Source organism: Eulemur rufifrons, chromosome 28, assembly GCF_041146395.1.
Source record: "Eulemur rufifrons isolate Redbay chromosome 28, OSU_ERuf_1, whole genome shotgun sequence".
In the NCBI taxonomy this organism is placed as follows: domain Eukaryota; kingdom Metazoa; phylum Chordata; class Mammalia; order Primates; family Lemuridae; genus Eulemur; species Eulemur rufifrons.
This window is the reverse complement of record NC_091010.1, coordinates 34,563,721-34,585,227: the sequence shown is the minus strand read 5'-3', so window position 1 is coordinate 34,585,227 and position 21,507 is coordinate 34,563,721. Positions and strand designations below refer to the sequence as shown.

The following is a 21,507-nucleotide window of genomic DNA, read 5'->3' as shown; positions in this document are numbered from 1 at the left end:
GGCCTTCAGTCCAACATCCCACAACGAACTGAATCCTGCTAACAACCATATGAGCTTGGGAGTGGACCTTTCTCTAGTTGAGCTTCAGATGAGACTCTCGCTCTGGCTGACACCTTGATTAACATCTTATGCAAGACCATAAACTGTAAGACACAGCTATCTCGTGACTGGATTCCTGACCTACAGAAACTTCAAGTTGATAAGTGTGGGGTAATATAGTCATACTACAATAGAGAACTATTATACATGGCTTGACTATTACAGCAATAGATTGTTAACTTATGGCAGATCAGACCAAATTACATACTACTTATTCAAAAGTTTAATAGAAGAAAACATATGTTTGTCCTATTCTGGGATAATTTTCAAAAACTGAATTCCTTTTTGTGGAGCAGACATTGCTTCAATTGTTTACTTGTCTATCTTGTTACTACATGAGGTAAGAGCTAAGTTTTATACTTTCCATAATTTGTTTCTTAATCCTTATAAAGTATAGAAATATGATATCTGAAACTAATGTACCTCTGGCTTTCACATTAGAAAAATGCCATTTCTTATTTCAAATAGTAAAAATACATTTTGTGTGCATTTTTACAACCTCAACTGCATAACCAAGATGGAAATTATTTAATAATTCTGGAAAAAGTAACTGGCACAATTTATGAAGAAATTGAAAACCTATGCATAACACTAAAAGCATTTAAAATTGTATTTGTTAGTAAATATTTAAAACAGATTTACTTTGAGACAAAATATCTCTTCATTAACCTTTGTCTTAATTGTTCTGGTACACTTCTTTCTACCAGAATTAAAACTTGCTATAAAAATGCAATTTTCTCCTGGCTAGAATTAAATGAACCTCTGTGATAATGAGCATTAGATTACAACATCTCAGTTCTTTTCTATGTGTTGCCAGGCAGGACCCATTTTATTATTGTTTTATGCCCTTGAAAGTACCAGTTACATGACTGTGGCAAATTGCATACTCTCTTTGGAATCACATATGTCTGGAGCACATAATGAAGGAGTTGGTGTAAATCAGGATCCATTAAGTCCTATAGACAAGAAGGTATAAACATAATAAAACTGAATAAAATGCACTAGGTATAAATTAACAGGGGGAGAGATGGAAGTTAGGAACTAGAAATCATGTAACCACTATGCAATAATGCAAGTCCAGTGTGATTTTTCAAAGGAAATTCAATTTTCATGTGAGTTCTATAAACTTTTAAATTTTGGCACCAATAGATATTTACATTTAAAGCATCAGGTGACTAGATTTGATTTATGGGCTGGCAGTTTATTATTTTCAGAGTAAACTATCTCTAATGTATTTTACAGTTCTATCATTCTGAGCCTGATGTTATATGATTTATCATTCCTTTTTTTCTTTCTGTTGAGTATGAGCAAAATTTATTACTTAATTTCAGAAGCCATGAATTATGACCAAATTTTTTAAAATTCTGTTTTTAAAATATTTTCTCTCACTATTAATTTATATACCTAAACTTCATTCATTTATGATTAATAATGCATCACTACCCCTTCCAATTTAATTTTTTACACCTGATTAATAACAAATAGCTGTTGAGTGTCTGAAATTCAAGAATTCTACCTTTCAAAGCTAAATTTACTGCCAATACAATTGACAAACTCACTCTTAAAAGGAACACTTGAAACAGGCAGGGTTTAGTAATGAAATTATACAGCTTTTCTGATGAAGCCTAAGAGACAGACACCAACTAGATTGACACTCCCCAGACAAGGATTGTTAAAAGCATGCTAAAGGAAATGGTTCTCTCTTTAACAGATATGGACTGCGAAGACTGGAGAGCAAAGATTGGTTTCATATTTTAGTAATGATCTTTAGGAAGGGTCTTCACCAAAGGCTCTTTCAAATGACTTGATTTGAATTGGGTTTGATATCCTGGCATATTCCTGTTGGTAGCCCTGGTTCCTATCTACTCCTCAAAGGCAACACTTCAAACTTTATTGGCCATTTTAAATAAAATCCACAGGATTTGACTAAAATGTTAAAATCACCTCAACTAATGCTTAAATAGAAGCCAAAATGAAATTTCAGTTAAAAAATACAGTTATGATAGATATCAAATTCAAGTTTTATTAGCTCATTAATGTCACTTTTTGCATTGTCCTCACCTTCCTAAACTTTACATGTAAAATAGTTGTGTGTATTTTAAATTGATAGGCCTTACTTTTTTTGTTGTTTTTGTAATAATGTCATAGAAAAACAAGTTAGGATAACTTCCTTCACCTGACCTAAAAATTTCCTGTCCTTCATCTACTCATTGCACTCTCCTCCTCAACCCCTGGCAACCAGTGATCTTCATACTGACTCTGTACGGTTGCCTTTTCCAGAATGTCAAATAGTTGGAACCATACAGCATGTAGTCTTTTTGGACTGGCTTCTTTCTTTAGCAATATGCACTCAAAGTCACTCTATGTCTTTTTGTTGCTTGATATCTTATCTCATTTTATTGCTGAATAATATTTCATTGTATGGATGTACCATAAACAGCTACATTTTAGAAAGAAAAAGATTGATTTAAATAAACTCCAAATCTGTTGTTCAAAAATAAATCTTTGTGGATGAAGTGAGAACCATAAAAGCTAATTGCTTCAGTATTTACATGAAAAATACTTATAATTTTTCTTATGGAGATATAAGTTAATTCATAAATATCTTTTCAACATTTTTAATTTTATTGAAAATATAGATTGCAATAAATCTCTTCCAGTTAAATACATCTTGACATCTCTGAGTTATCTGAACAATGACTACACTGAAATAACATAATTTGCAGTGTCCAAATGTTAGACCCAGTTTTTACAGTATAAATATAGGTGAAACAATTATTCTACAATTTAGAATCTACTTTTATTGTTGGGTTCAAGAAGGAACAATAAAAGTAAATGTTGTATGTGTCACATAAAGCTCCTAATTATTTTAAATGCCATGCAGTTTAGGATATAAAAGTGTTTGTAAATAGATGCTATAAAATTTCACTGGGATTCAGTCTAGCTCTATTGCTTTCTTTCTACTGAAAGACAAATCTAATTTATTTTGACATGTTTGAATTCAATATATTTGCAAATCAGCATCAATTAAGGAACTGTTTTTATACCTACTATGAAGGAATTTAATGAAAATGGGAAGGGGAAAAAAACACCTACTGGAACTCTTATTATTTGTAACTTTGGAGTAATTGCATCAGAGTGATCTAATTTTACATATTTAACTAAGAAAAACAGTTTAAAAAAGACATGAATCAGGAAACTCCAGTTTTCCCAGAATTCTTAGGATAGATTACAGATACGGAAATTAATAAAGGACCAAATGATTAAACCGTGCCTTTTCCATTTTTTCCAAAGGCTGCCTGCTTCCTATCATTAAGAGTTTTGCTGTCTTCAGTTCCACAAAGCATCCTCATCTTGAAGATATGAAAGCTGAGGTATAAACAGTTTCTCAAACTATTTGAAATCTAAAATTGCAATCTATGCAATGCAGGGTACTTGTATGTTTGTTCATTCATTTCATTTTATCTTATTGTTCTCACTAATAGAGTATATTCTAATCCCTTTTAATCATTGGCTCTCAAACCTTAAATCTATAAAAATCTTCTGGAGGCACTCACTAAAATGTTCACATTTGCTGATATCATGCTCAAAAATTCTGATTTAGTAGGGTCATGAGGTCAGTCTTGAAATATCATTTGTAAAATGTTCCCAGGTAATAAAGATAGCAGAGGTTTGAATATTAAGCTGTTGAGAAATAATGAATTCTCTCTCCCTGCTACATTCCTCCTGCTTCCCTGTCCTTCCTCTGTCCCTTCACTACGTTTTAGTCCTTGAACATACAGCGATACATGTCCTCTCAACAGACTAGACTAAGAACACTTCTGATCTATTAGATCTGGGTTTGAATTCTGGCTCTGCTACTTACTGCCTATGTGACTTTGGGAAAAGACTTGGCTTCCCTGATCTTATTTCTTTATCTGTAAAATAGGGACATTATTTACTTCATTCTTCGACCATGGGTATGCCAAGAACCAACATTTTCTCACTGAAACCTGCAGAACCAGGGGGCTGCATCTTTGATGGAATGACTAGGTATATTCATTCCTGGCTGCCTGATCTATTTACTAAAAACAGGCTATAATGTAGGTATCTATATGTTAGTAACAATCTCTGAGCAAACAATTTTTGAATTTTAGCTCCTTTACCAACCTAGGAATGGCTCTTTTCTCCTTTATAAATGAATTTGTGCATTTGGACTTTTCTAAGGACACTATGGCAAACTTTTGAAACAAGCTATCTACTGCATTTATTTGTTATTTTTCATTGATTAGACTAGATTCAATGCTTCTAGGTGTGAAATAGTCGTGTAAAAATGAGAAATCACCATAGAATCTTGAAATATGTTAGTGTAGTCATACAAATAACATCACATAGGAAAAAAAGTACCTAGACAGAGGATCTGATATTTTAATTCATTCTAAGTTAACAGCCAAATATACTGGCTCAAAAATAACATATTAAAAATAGACATTCAGTTCCTGGCAGAATTTTTGGAAAAACAGAGAGAAATCATTTTTTATAGTTGTTATTCATACCCTAGAAAGACAGTGACCATTTACAATTATGCCATTTAGGGAGGAGGATATACAGTTAGTACTCAATACCTTAAGGTAAACAAATTCATCACTACTTGAGGGAGTAGAAAGGTTTCATTTTCATTTATACTTTTGCTAATAAAGTTACAATGAATACATTGTTTTTAGATGCAGTTTTTATTATGATCAGGATAACTATAAATAAAATTCTTCCCCTGCATAATCACTTGATGTTTAAGCCAAAGACAATGAAGCGATACGAAGGAAATTTTTCTATTTTTCTTTAATTTTAAACATAATAAAATGCTTCAAGCATAATTAAAATAAGAAAAATATCATAATATATTTGTCCCCAGATTTAACTTTTTAATTGTTTTGCTTTTGCTATTTTTTGTTTAAAAAATACATCTATATCCCCTACTCTGTTCCTTTATCCACTCTCCACCCATTGTTATAAAACATTGAAAAAAGTTTTAAAAAATCCTGAGGGGTTGTTTTGACAAACAAGACTTGGTATCATAATTTCTCCATAAATATGGTAATTTATTATTTTGAAGCCATTATGTTTTAAATGTCCATATACCAAAAACAGATTCAATATGTTACTAGGACTGACTGACAATTTGATCTTTCCCTTCTTTTTGTGTAGTAACTACCTGATACACTGATAAATTAAAATAAATAAGATAATATATCTAAACCCTCTTTAATCCTGGATTTTTAAAATTGAAAATATAAATGTTATAAAATTAGAAATAATATAACATTTTGAATAGATTGAAAAGAAATTTTCCATTGTTTTTATGCCACCATTCATAATGTGACATTTGCTCTCAATGAAATATTTGCGTAAGATATTCTACTTTTCTAATCTACCTTTTGAAGATAAGAGGCTATTATCATGGTATGCTGACTAAAACAGTTAAAATTTCTTTGCTATTCCTCCCATCCAGAGGTGTTTATCTTCTCTCCTCTAGTACCCAGGACATTCCTGCCATTAATCTGACCAACAGAATGAGATGAAAGTGACATTGTTATTTCCATGAAAATGAAGCCTTGTTGCTTGCTCTCATCTATGGGAAGGAAAGCTGCTCTGAGACTACAAGTGAAAAATGCTAGTGCAGCCTCTGAGTATGAAAAAAAGCACTGAGAGAAAGCCCAAGTCATTCTAGTCACTTTAACTTTAGGAGGGTGCCCACCTGAGATTAGTTCAGGCAGCTCACAGAAGCTTCAGAAAATATAAACTGTCCTTGCTTTTAGTCATTAAGTTCTGGGAGAGATCACAGACAAAAACTGACTCCTAGAAGTGGGGTAGTGCCACTTCTAGCAAACACCTAAAACCTATGACATTGATTTTGGGACTGGACATACGGCATTTCTGTTGGGATTCACTGGCAGGAAGTAGCTGAAAAATGAGTGAGGGGGCTTTTAAGAGGGGCTGGAGGAAGGGCAGACAGAGGAGGACGTAAAGGTTGATGAGAAAATAGTCATTCAAGGCTAGAAATATGACGACTCTTGTATGGTAGTTGCAAACCAATTGGCAAAATTTTTACCTAGGTAACTTGGAAGAGATTAATTGTGAATTAATGAACTTGTGGATCTGGTTAAGGATATTTCCAGACAGAATTTTGAAGAAGTATACTGGCTACCTCCGGCAGGCAGCACATAATGAGATATACATAAAAAAAAAAAAAAAAAAAAAAAAAAAGGAGATGACCAGGAGTGTCTATTATAGTTCTCCTGTCCCTGTTCCATCATTATATTTTAGCCAGATATTTTATCTTTAATACACAGACACTCGAATCAAGAAGAGCTACACTTAAGGAACCTCATCCACATTTGGACTTCACTTAAATAATGTGAACCTGAATTTCAAGCCTGATGCTGTAATGGGACAAAACTTGGAGATCCTAAGAGCATAAGTATTTTGTTTTGTTTTGTGGGTATTTTTTGGTGTGTGTGCATGTGAGAGGATTGTAAATCAGTGGCCCCCAACCTTTATGGGGCTGGTTTCATGGAAGACAACTTTCAAGGAAGACAACTTTCAACGGTTCCACAGGTGATGTGGGGGAAGGATGGGGTGATGATTCAAGTGCATTACATTTACTGTGCAGTCAATAAAGATACTGATAATCGCTGCTAATGATAATCTCTATTTTCAGCTGCTCCCCAGCACTAGCATCATCACCTCAGCTCCACCTCAGATCATCAGGCATTTGATTCTCATAAGGAGCATGAAACCTAGATCCCTCACATGGGCAGTTTACAGTAGGGTTTGTGCTCCTATGAGAATGCAATGCTGCAGCCGATCTGACAGGAGGCGGAGCTCAGGCCATGATGCCAATGATGGTGAGTGGCAGTAGGTATGGATGTACAGATGAAGCTTAGCTTGCTCACGGCCGCCAGACCTGTGCGGCCTGGTTCCTAACAGGCCACGGTCCTGTAATGGTCCACCACCCAGGGGTTGGGGACCACAGTTGTAAATCATTGTGGACAGAAGATAGACTGTGATGAATTAAAAATGAACATAAATTTTTCTATTTGTTCTAGAAAGAAGAGGAGTCTATTTTTTCTGCCTTTGAATTTGTGCTGGCCCTGTGAATCGCTTTGATCAATATAATGTGGAGGGCTGTATGTGTGTACTATGCCCTCATGCAGCATGTGAAGTCACCTGGTCTAGCTTCCTTAATAGAAAACTTCATAAAGAGAGAAGCCCAGCCATTGTCTTAGGTTTTAACTACCATTTCCCACCTACCAGCTGAATATGTATTGACCAAAATAATCTTTAAGTTCCCCTCAGCTTGACTAAACTTCAGAAGAGTTTCTTTCTGACTCTAGGCCCCTGACCTCCCTTTTCTTAGAGTATTTACTTCTGAAAAATTGCGATTGTTAAATCTGCTCTGCTCCACTGAGATGTAAATGTTTTTAAAAACTTCTTATCAGTATTACAATTCAGGAATGTCTTTGTCAAGCACCTGGGAGCAATCCCTTTGGAATATAATCATTAAGGAAGATAGCATCCTTATTTTGTTTCTGTGGGAGGGTATGGAGCTACCTTTGATGGATACCTTGGTTCAAGTTGTTAAATTATCACCAATTATATGAAGATAGGAAAAATTACTTTTTCTGTGTGAAAAGCCAATTAACAAACACAGATGACCAATAATCCTCCCACCCCAGCTCCTGACAATTCTCTAGCTCCTTGCTTAAGTAGGTTGAGCTCAGACTGAGTTCTGGCTTTTCTTCTCTATTGTAATAGCCTTGAGTAAATTCTTCCTTGCCTGTTTAAATTTGTCAGGTGCCTGTTTTGCCTTGGCATAATTGAACCCAAGTGAGACTAGCAGAACTGTCACTCAGTCAACCTATGGAAACATAAAATTAAAAAAGTAATTTATTATTTTAAGCATTAAATTTTTAAATTTGAAAGGGCAGTTATACAGCAATAAATAACTGATACATATGGGAAAAATCCTATATTGAGTAAAAATCCAGTCACAAATAATCAGGCCAGTAGGTCACCAAGCATTTATAGGATACCTATCATTAGTAAAGTATGGTCAGTCCCTGATTTATGATGGTTTTACTTAGGATTTTTCAACTTTACAGTGGTGCGAAAATGATACTTATTCAGTTTTCTCTTTGACTTATAATGGGGTTACATCTGAATAAACCCATCTAGTCCCTGTTTATGTCTATTGCCTTCACCTAATTATTATAGAAGACCCCCCTTTACTCTCCAAAGTTTCCTGCTTCAGACGATAAATTATATGATCATAACTATACTGGACACCATATGAATATAGTAAAGTAGAAAATTTAGCCCTCTCACTTAAAAAAATTACAACCTATCTAGTGAGACAAATCATATACATAATCAGAATTCTGTTTTTAACTATACATTATTTGACATTAATGTAGTAATTTCTGCTCTCCCTTGTTTGCAATTGCCTGATATATCTTTTCCGATCACTCCATTTTTGTGCATGTGATTTTGGTTTAAACACATTGTTTAATGGCATAGAACCATGCCCAAAAAGTTTAGCAGAAATAAAATGCAGTACTAGAAGAAGATGAAGTAAATGGCATAGCTATTAAGCACCAGAGGAGTTTGGAGATGAATGACTTCACCATTATAAATTGGTGATAAAAATGTCATGATTGTGAATCAACATTTAAATTGTGTAAAAATCTACTTTTCATACAGAATGTGGAAGCACAGAGTGTCTTCTATAAAGAACCCCTGCATATGTCATTTGCCTGTTTAACACCATTCAATGTCTTCAGATTTCTCTGGGATAATGAACAAAAGTCTTTAATATGGCTCATTAGGTCCCTTCACAATCTAGCTCTACCTACTTCTCCAGACTCATCACCTTAGGACTCTAATTAGCGTGCTGTTTTGCCTCAAACTGTGTTTGCATTAATTACTAATAAAATAAAATTAATGTATCCTATTACATGTTTAACTTGAATTAAAATTTCTCATAGATATAATGCAGTGAAAGAAGAATGGGATCTATAAAATCACTCTTTGTATGGAAAAGCCTGTCCTAAATTCTAAATAGTGGATTTAAAGTAAACTGTTTGGACTTGACTTCTTTGTTGCAGGAAGACTTGCTTCACTCTGCTACGTGAGCAAATGCCAAACCATGCATAACCTTGAAGATGTGAAGGAGAAATTAAATTCCATGTGGGCACAGAGGGAGCTTATGAAAACCGTAATGAAGGATTGTCAGAGTCAGTCTTTCAATAGTTAAAGAGGCAAAATCTATCATGTTTGAGGCAAGATTTTAATAGTGCCATAAAAGACAGGAAAGGTTATCTTCAGGTAAAGTCAGCTTTTGTTTTGGACAATAAAGTTAAATTAAAATAAAAAACAACATTAGCAATCAAGAGTTGCTCTCTGAGTGTGGGTTTGTTTTACATTGTATTAAGAGTTTTCAGATAGCTTTTTTGTTTTTTTTAACATTCTTTGCATTCAAGACCAATGGTTATCCTAAACTATTGTTCTTACTGATTAACTAGAACTGCTCATTCACTATTTCCTTGGCCATTGTGGTAATACTGTTTTCATTTTTCATAGTTTACAAAAATGAATATCTCTGCATTATAAATTGTACTTTTTTTCTCTGTTTTTGCATGTCAGGAGGTAGAATATTAGCGATTTATAAAATATATTCTAATTTTACCTTATATGTAAAGCTTCTTGAGAAACTTATTTTAAATATAAACTGTATACAATTTTTGCCTTTATAAAATCAATTCATAGTAATCAACAAAGTACTAATTTTTTACTTAGGAAAATTTTTTACTTACGGAAACTGATAAGATTATTTTTTGCTTAAAGACTTTGAATTTGTTTAAAATGTCAAGATGTTTATATGTATAATATTCTTGTTTTGGATTTGGTATATTAAATTTGAATAATAATAAAAATTGGAATTGACTCAATATTTTCTCTAGGGTTAGGAAAATATCAACTTGTTTAAGAGGCTAACAAAAATACCTTAGGAACATTTGCCCTTTCTCTTTTTTATATATTCAAATAAAAATTTTGCATTCATGTTTTTATGGAAATTACATTTGAAAATACATATACACTAAAAAAATATTAATGTGACATTAAATCAGGCAAATTCTTAATAATAAGGTTGATCCATTTCCAGTTTAAATACATACCAAAAGTATATCTATAAAGTAGAACATCTCTTGAAAAATTCGTAATTAATTGTATTTGGTAAATTTTTTGATAAATTATGTGAGATACTGCATTTCCCACTCAAAATCAATGTTCACATTTAGACTCTATGATCTATTCCAGACATGTTGACCTTTCCATGATATTTACTTCTAAAACTGATGACAAGTGAATTTCAGTGTGTATAAATCTTAGTCTATCATCCTGAGATGGAGGTCCAATGTCATTCTTTAGAATGGTGACTCACTTGGCCTACCAGAGTCAATCTACTCACAAGTAATTACATGTTTGAACTACTATTAAGATTCTGATAATTCTGTCTGGATTAAATGAAAGATATGTAAAATGAATTTGCTGACTATGAAAGTATAACTCTTTTCAGAAGATCCAAATAGATAATTGACTGAAAACCTCTTAGCAAATATGCACATGTAGCAGTAATGAGAGAATGCCTCACAGACCTTCAACTATAGGGAGCACAATTGGTCAAAGTCCTAGTTGCTGTGCTCTGAAACGTAAACTGTGTTTGATGAAGGACATATTTCTTAGGCGCTGCTTACAGATTCAGGTATGGAAGGATTGAATTATTAAGCCAACTAAATGATCTCTATGGTCTGTTTTACTCCTTACACTGTGAGTTTGAGAACAGAATTTTTATGAGTAAAGTAACATTAACTCATTTTTTCAATTGCCAAAAAAACAATTGTGGAAATCGGTTTGAATAAAGATACACAATTGTATGTAAATATCAAGAAACTTCATAATCACTTGAATGGCAATAAATCAAAATTTATTATTAGCATATTTATGTGAGGTAGGGGCTATTACCTGGAGTTAATTCCTTCCAAAAAATAATTGAAGGATGTTGGAGATGATGTTGAGAAAGAGAGGTGGGGGATGCCTCAACAACAAAGAATAAAGAAATGCCATGAACTCTTTAAGAGGTTTGTTTTAAGGAAAGGTAGGAGAGAAAGAAGGAAGAATGATGACTTGAGGCATCCAAACTCCAAGACACTAATATTATTGATATATAGTTGTTTGTCAGAAAGAGACGGAAAGAACCAAATAAAAGAGGAACAATGCATGATAAATATTTGTTACATTTTGAGATTTTTGGTTGTATGTATGCTCCTAAAATACATGGATATTTAATTACAGTTGTAGAAAGGAATATCATACAGTTTTAGAAGTTTTAAGAACTCAGTGTTTTCCAGACAGTGTGGATGTATATCCAATGACAGAAGCAGATGATGCCTGATCTTTCATTTAACCTAATTAAGTGACTAGATGAAAGATTGATTTGAAGAGGTCATGAAATTTACTAAATGAGTCTGTTTCAAGTACTACAACAGCTCTAGGGAGCAAAGAGAATCAAATGTATAGTTATTTTAAAAATTACTATAAATCTGGCCATTATGAAAATAAACATATCTCTATGGGGCAAAATTGCTTTCCCATTATGAGATTCCTCCTATCCTTAAAAATCACTGGAGTAGGAAACAACATCAGTTCAAAGAATCTGAAGGAAGACAAAATCAAATCTTTTTCCAATACATATAAAATATCTCAATATTATAAATTATAGACACAAAAATAATGTTAAAAATTTCTCTTCTAAAATAAAAAAAAAAATTTCTCTTCTAATAATGACAGACTAAATTATTTTACTGACTATAGGTTGGCCTTTGGAAAATTCTTGAATAATTTTATAAAGTTCATTATTTCTTTTTCAAAGCACCATTAGCAGAAAGTAAAGAAGTTTTTAAATATGAAAAAGAAATAGAGGCACGACATGATTGATTAAATACATGAAAGGAGGGTTTGGCTTTTTATTATATTGCTACTTTTACATAGGTCATATTACCTACTAATTTTCTGTCATTAAAAACTTTGCTGGCAACTCAGTATGTTTTTTCCCTTTAACAAATACTAAAGTACTTACTATGATGTTTATTATTTGTTGGTTGCCTATTATTTTGTGCTTTTATGATTTTAGAAGAAGATAATTATAGGTCTATTCTTATATTCCAGCTACCAAGCAATTACCAGTGGTTCAACATAGAAATTATTTTAATTCTTAAAATAGAATAATGGATTTTGTGTCTCTGTCTAGAGAGAACTGGTACGTTGAAAAATATTATGAGAAATAGTAAATCCCACCTCACAAACCTTTTTGATGGTCTTCACAAAGCTAATTTACAACTCAGAACTCTCATTTACATTTTGCCATAATGTTTTCATTTTCTTTTACTTTTGTGATCTATTAGACTTATTAGAAAAAATGGAGAAAGTATTAATTGTATCAAATGGCCAAGCTTTAGCTTCAAGTCCAGAGAAGTTTGATTTGGATTATGGATATTAATATCTGAAAACTGAAATTACTGGAAATAAAGGTTTTTAAGACAACCAAAAATGTTCATCTGAGATTTGCTTTGAATTAAAAAAAGAAATATTCATTCTCTTATTTTAAGAATAATTTCTTTCACCAATACATATTTAAAATATAAATGTTTCTACTCTATGTCATTTTATGTACCCAAATATGCATTCTTAATTGAAATCAGTCATTTTAAAATCACTATAATGATTAAAATCTATAACTTTTCTAAAATTACATGTTCAATGTGCTAGCTCTTCACCAACACCATTTTCTGTTTTTACTTAATAATTGAGGTGGAACTAGGATACTGCTGCCAAGCAAGGAACAGCATTCCTCTTTCCTGTTATAGTTAAATGTGGGCATGTGCCTGGATTTTCAAAATGAAATGTTAGGTAAAGTAACATTTGCAATTCCCATGTCACTTGGTTAAGGAAATCTCTAGATGTTGATTTCTGCCATTTCCCCTTTTCCACTGATTGAAATGGAAACAGAATGATTGGAGTTATGTTGAAACAGAATGTTGAAGATGATTCTGAGCTGGCCCAGGTCCCTGAGTAACTACACAGAGTACTGCCTGGAGAAGAATGACTGCTAATCTGAAGTACCCACCTTAGATTGCCATATGAGCAAAAATACACTTTTTTTGATTGGTGCTCTTTAAAATGATGAAATTTTGGGATTTCCTTTTATAGTGGCCTAAACTACTCTAACTACTCTGATTATCCTGGGATTTAACAGTTTAGTGGCCATTCCAATAAAAATAAGACAACTGGGTCAGGGGGGAGGAGGGAGAGGTGTGGGTCAATAATTGAGTTTAAAATTTTAAGATAAATGAATATTTTATCTTTAAAGTCTCTCTTTAACACCTGGTTATTTGTTGAAAACTAATTTTTCCTAAGGAATTCAAGCATCAATAATGGAAATGAAGACATTCCTGAGATGTAAAAACCATGTGTACCTTAGCTCACAACGCTACTTATCTTAGATTACTGCTTTGCATTTCAACTCATAACCTTCTCCCCACACCTCACAAAGAACAGAAATCTTGCACTATCATTTTGTGTATCTCCAATATTTGATTGCAGAAAATAGAAGTTTTTCCACCTGGGGTAATCCCAACAGAAGGGATCACCCTGATAACCAAGGATTAATAACATTGTTTAACATTTCTGGGAGTACATGCATCCCAGTGGAGGCAGTAAATAAATCTGAAAACATTAGAGAGATAAAGAGGCATGTGAAGTTTTCAGAAACCATTCTATGCTTAATTTTTTTTTCTATAAAGGAAGGCAAATGTGTTGGCCTTCAAAGCAAACTGAAATGGCAAAGGCATATTGCCAAAGCTAGCAATTGAACGTATAAAAATAAACTAGCATACAAGAATAAAAGTATTCTACCATGTATACTGTTTTAAAAATCTCAAAACTATGAAGCATTGCAACATAAATGAGAAAGATGTTTAATATGATTAATATATGATTAGTTGTCTCAAACCAATAAAATGTTGAAGAACTTATGTAAGTTGAAACAATAATAGCTAATATAATAAAGAAACCCCTAAATTTCTTGCTCACATAAGAGCTCATTGAGGGTGTTCCTAGATTGGCAGCTCTCCTCCAAGCTGGGATTCAGGGGCTTAGGTTCCTTTTATCTGTGTTTCTATAATTATCAGCATATTGTTCTAAAAGATCCCCTGGATATTTTCTCCATCCATAAGGGGAGAAGGTTAAGCCTGGCCAGGAAATGGTGCAGACCACTTAATTCCACATTTTTGGCCAACATTTAGTCACATGGCTCCACCCAGCAAATAAGGCAAGGAAATGTAGTTTTCTGCCTGTGAGAAAGAGGAAAGGATTCAGCAAGCCTCCAGACACACTGCCATGCATTTCTCCAAAGTCTTCCTAAGGATGGAGAGATGAATGAAGAAAATAATCCTAAGAATTTTTTTTATAGCTTATTCCATGTTTAGTTCAAATTTAAACCTATATCTAAACTTTTAAATTTAATTATTTGCATTTATACAGATATACCGTCCTCTGCCCATATTTGGAATGACTTTTCTTATTATCTAACTTTTCTGGGGATTTCATAAAAAGCAAAACCATCCTTTTCAGTACCCAAGAACTACTGAATCCATTATAACTAAGATATTGATTCTCAGCATCTCTGGGAGTTATTTGCGTCCAGTTCTGCATTCTATCCATAAATAGTAGGATGCAAAAAGATTGCCAAATTACCTTTATAACTCAGAATTCCAAATGAACTAGGATAATCAAGGGCAATTTGGCAATTGTTAGAAAAGTTCTACAAGGTCAAAATTCTCCCAGCTGTGCCCATGTGACGACTGCTGTTACTTTTAGCACTATATAATTGGCTAGTTTTTGTTCTCTAAGTTAACAACTTTATTAATAGACTCTATTTGCAGTTAACAGTTCTAAGATGGTATGAAATGGTAAATTATTCGTTGAACAAAACATTTGCATTTTTAAAAAGTGGCATTAAACAAGGGCACTTAAAAAATTTAAATGAGCAAAGCCCTGATTTGACTCATGACCTTGGCCTCAATGCCACAATATTTTAGCTAAAAAAGAAGTCTGGAGTCATATTTCGAGGAAATGAGCCTCAAATGAAATCCCAGAGAAAAGGGACACAACTTACTGAGTTTATTTAAAGGGAACATTTTAAGCACTATACCACTTTCTTCTCTTGGAATTTTCAAAGAATAACCAGACTTAGGGGTAAAGGGTTTTGAAGAACAAAGGAAAAAATTATGTTCGGATGAAAATGTGAATGTTTTTTGGATCTACCTGAAAGAGTAAGTTCACTTTTTGTGAACATATTATCCAGATAAGTTAGTTAGAAACACACCAAACGAATTTATATCCATTTTGGTTCTTGAGAACACTGAAATTAACACATTCAGAAAAGTTTTCCCAAAGCAGAAAACTGTAAACAGTAGTCCCCCCTTATCTACAGGGAATATATTCTAAGACCTCCACTGAATGCCTGAAACTGAGATAATACAAAACCCTATATATACTGTGTTTGTTTCGATCTAATAACTGAGACAGCTTCTGAGTGACTGACAGGGAGGTAGCATATACAACATGGATACGCTTGACAAAGGGATGATTCACATTCCCGGTGGAACGGAATAGGCCAGCCCATGATTTCATCATGCTGCTCAGAATGGCAGGCAATTTAAAACTTACGAATTGTTTATTTCTGAAATTTTTCACTTAATGTTTTCTGACCACAGTTGAACATGGGAAACAGACCGTGGAAAGTGAAACCGTGGCTAAGGTGGGAACTACTGTATCCCCATAGCAAAGAACCGGAGTCCACAGGTTACCATGCCAGTAATAAAGAAAGAGAACTGATCATAATGGACAGGATGGAGAGAATAAGCTTTTCAAACACATTGACCAACATTTCTTATACTTATCATTTACATCTCAATGATTTAGATAATTGCTATGGAGGGTTTTCTGGTAATTACATTACATAATTTAACTTTGTGCTAGAGTATTATAAAGACAGTTTTTTATGAAAGGAGAAAACTACTTGGTTCAGTGTGTTAAATGTTCCTAGATGAGCCCTTTATGTACCTCATCCCTCAGTACCTTAGCTCCTGCTCTAGCTTAAAACTGTTGGTTCCTAGAAATTAGAAAGCACTAAATCAAAACTCTAGAACATGATAAAGTCCTCTATTATCTAAAGTCTTCATTTTTTCTTGAGCCTCAAATAATATCATTGTCCAATTTCCAATTTGTGTCTGGATAGACTAAACTACTAAAATATTCTGAAATTCAATATAGACTCCTACATCCCATATTTACACTTTTATATATGCTGATTCTTTGGTGTGGAACATCTGTCCATATCTTTGTAAATTGGCCAAACTCTACTTTTCCTTCAAGATACAGCTTAAAACTATGCTGATTATGTTCAGAAATAGTTAAGTGTCTCTCTAACAAAGTTCCTCAATACTGTGATCTTTTCTCTACTATTGTGTTTTCAGTGTGTTGTATTTTTCACTAGCTCTTTGTTTCCACCCCAGGGCTGTGAGCCTATGGTAGTGAAGAATTTCTCGAAGACATAGTGAAATTAAAGTTGCTACATTTCATGATTTCTTCATGATTAGATATGAGTAATGACAAGGTTTATAATGCACATGTGTGTGTGTATGTACATATGTATATATAATGTATAAGCCCTAATCCTGGTGGGTTGGTACTGGGAGATGGGTTTTTGGGAAATAATTAGATTAAGATGAGGCCATGAGGGTGGAGCTCTCATAATGGGATTAGTGCCCTCATAAAAAGAGGTGCAAGAGAGCTTGCTTTCTCTCTCTGCCATGTGAGGACACAGTGAGAAGGCAGCTGCCTGTAAGACAGGAGGAAAGCCTGAATCTGACCATGCTGGCATTCTGATCTTGGACTTGGATTGCTTGCCATTACACAGTGAGCAAATAAATTTCTGTTGTTTAAGCCATTCAGTTTATGGTATTTTGCTATGGCACCCTGAGCTGACTAGCTGACCAAAACAGCATATATATATACTGACTATAGACTATAATATATAACATAGTACTGGTGAGTATACACATACACATACACATACACACAAATTCAATGGATGAAAAATATCATTGCAGATTACATGTCAAAACTGGAAATTGGATGACATCTTCTACCTGGCAATAATGAGAAACTGAAAGTCTACTCCTCACCATTAAGGTCATTAATTAGTTTGAATTTAAACCCAAATATATAATATATTTTTTAAAGCTTGCAATAATTATTTTTAAAGTATTTATTATTCATCAAAGCATTACTAAAACATATATTTTTATCCTAAATTGTTACATTAACTGTATTAAACTTTAAAACAAATATTATGTTAATTTAGAAAAGCTTAAACTAGAATTAAATTTCCACTTCACTAATAAATTCATATTATATCAATTTTGAGAGACCCCCTCCAAAAAACACTAAACAGTTTATGTATATCAAAAGCAGACAGATCAATACCTATATTCCTCCTGTGTGAAACGTGGGATTTCTCCAGGATGTAAAACAAGAATTTTCACTGTGGCACTGCTGGACATCACAGGCTCACCATCATCAAAGGCAACCACCACCAACTTAAAAAGAAATAAAAATTCAGGGTAAAGATTATAAACAAGAAGAATATAAAAGAATTGTTTTTATATGTACATTTTTTAATCTCCCTGGTCCAGGAGGGGTAGCAATGATTATTTCCTTACTGCCTAGGACATTGTGCTAAGATCTGCTACATTCTTATTTAATCTTTACAACAATCCAGCCAGGTAAATGCTGTTATTTTCATTTGCCAGAGGAGAAAACTCAAAGAAGTTACTAACTCTATAATAATAATAATAATAAAAAACAACTAACAGTGAAACAGATACATGATACTATATCTCTGCAGTTATAAACTCTTTTCTCTTCCACAATTCCACTGGGGTCCACAGCAAACACGTGATTTTGTAGCACCGATACACTTATTTAAAAAGTGTTAAATTCAGTCACATCAACAGAAAAAAGCTAATTAGCTTGCTCATAAAAATAAATTAATTTTTCTAGTAAACTAATTGTCTTCAAGATTATACAGTAGAAATATTTCATTCTGGAGGTTAAAATTGGGAATCTTTATAGTTTAACAAGCTTCACTATACAATTTCTTAAAAACAACTATATGAAACCAAGTTCATATGGTATAGCAAAAATTGTTCAAATAATGCAAACTAAGGAAAAACTTTAGTGTTGGGATGAGATATCTGTATATTATTATGACAATAGCTTTTATAATTGATAATTATTTTTAATAACTTGTAGTACATCAAGAATAATTATAATGTTTATTTTAAGACACATTAAGTATCTTCAAAACTATGTGTTTCTCTGGAATACATATTCTTTTGAAAGCTACAGGTTACTAATCTAAATTAATTCAACCAAGATTGTAGAAGACCATAACTAAGGATCGTTTTGAGAGTCACAATCTTCTCTGGGTTAATACTAGTACACAAACAGAACAGTTATTCCAAACACTGGTAAATCATGTGAGACATTGATATTCACATGGCTAACTGATAAGGGTATTTCCCTAGTACAGAGTCAAAGGCTGTATTCATAGTGACAAAAATTATTCTAAGTAACTATCAATGATGGAAATGCCTAAATATTTAATAAAATTGATTACTTAGTTTAATATATTTCCAATATTTTCTTAATATGTAGAAACAGGCATTATTTTGTCAACTATATTTTTAAAATACATTAAAAAACAAAAGAGGTATATGTTCTCTGCCACTGGTAATCAAAGAAAAGTAAAATTTAACAAAAATCCAATAGCTATAGATATTTCCCTAGAGATATGCAAAGATATGCATCTGCGGTTGGGTGCTATTAGGAAAATGGGTTCTCTTCTGAAAGAAGAAAAACGTGTACTAAGGGGTAATTTTTTTCAAATTTTCTAGAAGTACAATATATCAAAAATATATAATATAAACTTGATCTTGCAATTCTGCTTGTTGATACTTCCTTAAAAAATAGCAGCAAGTGACAAATGATATCTGCACAAGCAGTTTCAGGATAGCAGTGTATTGAAACAAAAAATTGGAAATAGCCTAATTATCCAACAAGTTATTAGATTAAAAAGAAAACCATAATGGTATACTCATACAATAGAACATCATGAAATCACTAAAATAATAGCATTATTTATTGGCATGGGTAATATGTTACTGAGTTAAAAAAGCAGTATGAATACTAAGATTATGTTATTTCAAAGGATATATTTATATGCTTATATTTGTATGGAATGTCATAAGAATAGAGATCAAAATATTAAATTCTAGTTTTATCTTCAAGATGCAAAATATCAAGTAATTTTCTTTTTACTTAACTATATTTTCTAAGTTTCTATGAGGAAACAGTGTTTTGTAATTTTAAAAGATTAACAAAGAGAAAAATGGAAAGAAAAAAAGTGTTATTATCTTTGAAACCAAACTCTCAATCAAAAGTTAAATGTCAAATAGATAACATATGAAAAATAACACACTGACCTTAAAAATTGTTGTAGGTTCTTCATTAAGATTGACTCGAGTTATTACTCTTCCAGAATCTTCTTCAACATCAAAAATACTGGCAGGGTAAGGAAACAGGACATCATCCACTCTATACCTCACACGACTTCCAGGTAATCCCTAAAATAAAATTATGTATTATTAATTTACTGTCACAAAATGAAAACAAAGGATAGTGATAATATTAAATTGATTTTTTTTTATTATGAAGAGACAGGGTCTCTCTGTTGCCCAGGCAAAGGTGGTGCAGTGATGTGATCAAGGCTCAATGGAACCTCTGATTCCTGGGCTCCACAGATCCTCCCACCTCAGCCTCCCAAGTAGCTGAGACTATAGGCGTGTACCACCAGGCCAGGCTAATTTTTTGTACATTTATGTAGAGACCTGGTTTTACTATGTTGCTCAGGCTGGTCTTGAACTCCTGTCCTTAAACGATCTTCCCACCTTGGCCTCCTGAAGTGCTGGGATTATAGGCATAAGCCACCACGGCCAGCCCTAAACTTATTTTTTATATGCATGGCCTTTTATTATAGAAGTAAAAAATCCTATTTTGTTATCTTATATTTCTAGGATTGAAATGTTGCTGAATCTTTATTTCTAAGGATAGCTTAGTCTGAATCAATAAAGTTATTTTAAAATGATTCATGTGAGAGAAAAAATTAATGGTTGCCTTGAGAATCTTCTCACTTTCCTTTAATTATGTGAAGCACATCTGCCTCCCAAAACACCCAGTGTCTCCTTAACATTTTATCTTCTGAAACAATAAGTTTCTTTTTAGTATACTTATTTGAATTCTTTGATACTCAGAGAATGATAAAGCATGGAGGATTATAGTAAAGTGGAGGAATGGGCATGGAAGAGAAGGGAACAAAAATTAGTTACCATATACTCTGTGCTGATTACCAAGTGTTAACATAAATCACTAAAATTAATCCTCACAACAATCCTTTAAGATAACTTTAATAATGAGCTGATAGTAGTAATAGTAAAATAATGATAGCTAACATTTGTTGAGTGCTATGTGCAAGAACCATACTAATGAGGATGTGTCTGTACTTTATCATCCATTTTATAGCTAATGAACTTGAGGCTTAGAATGAGTTAAAGGATGCTGAATTGTTCCAGGGATAGCCCAAGATAAGTTGAAACAGCAAACAAAAAATCTCATTTTTAAAAAAAGAAATTAAAATTTGATAATTTTTTAAAAAGAATCAAAGTGATTATAAAGGAACAGTCAAAATTTTGTCAGATATCATCATTTATATTAGAGCTTAGATTGGTTTTATTTGTAACTATAGAGGGTGATACTGGGTGAGAGAGCACTATAATCTTTTCAGTGGTAAGAGCTTATAAATTTCTTAAATCCTAGAAGTCAAGTAAACAACTCAAGCAGAGAACTAGTATGTAGTAGAATTTGATTTCAAACCCAGAAACTACATTACAGCATTACATTCTTTAGAGGGGAGAAAAATCCTTCTATTTGGCATCATTCTGATGCAAAAGAAGTAAGGACATTACCTCCACAGGCTATTGATTTAGTTGAACTTAATGATACTTTGGTGTAAGGATAGTTCTGACAACATTGTGTTTTGTACTGTCATCTTCATGACTGCCCTTGAAAATAATTTGTTACTCATGTTGGTTCCTGAATCCCAGTTGGGTTATAGGATAAATGTACAGG

General features: G+C 32.9%; 1 protein-coding gene across 17 annotated transcripts in view; it reads right to left on the bottom strand.

Moving 5' to 3' along the window:
- PCDH15 (protocadherin related 15) overlaps nucleotides 1-21,507 on the bottom strand; it is a 635,722-nt gene that overhangs the window by 118,666 nt on the left and 495,549 nt on the right. For all 17 annotated transcript variants that reach the window (XM_069460690.1, XM_069460691.1, XM_069460687.1 and 14 more), the window contains 2 exons: nucleotides 19,806-19,946; nucleotides 17,746-17,858 (listed from right to left, as the gene is read on the bottom strand). In XM_069460690.1, coding sequence (XP_069316791.1) covers nucleotides 17,746-17,858; nucleotides 19,806-19,946 — 254 coding nt within the window. The remainder of the gene's footprint in view (nucleotides 1-17,745; nucleotides 17,859-19,805; nucleotides 19,947-21,507) is intronic.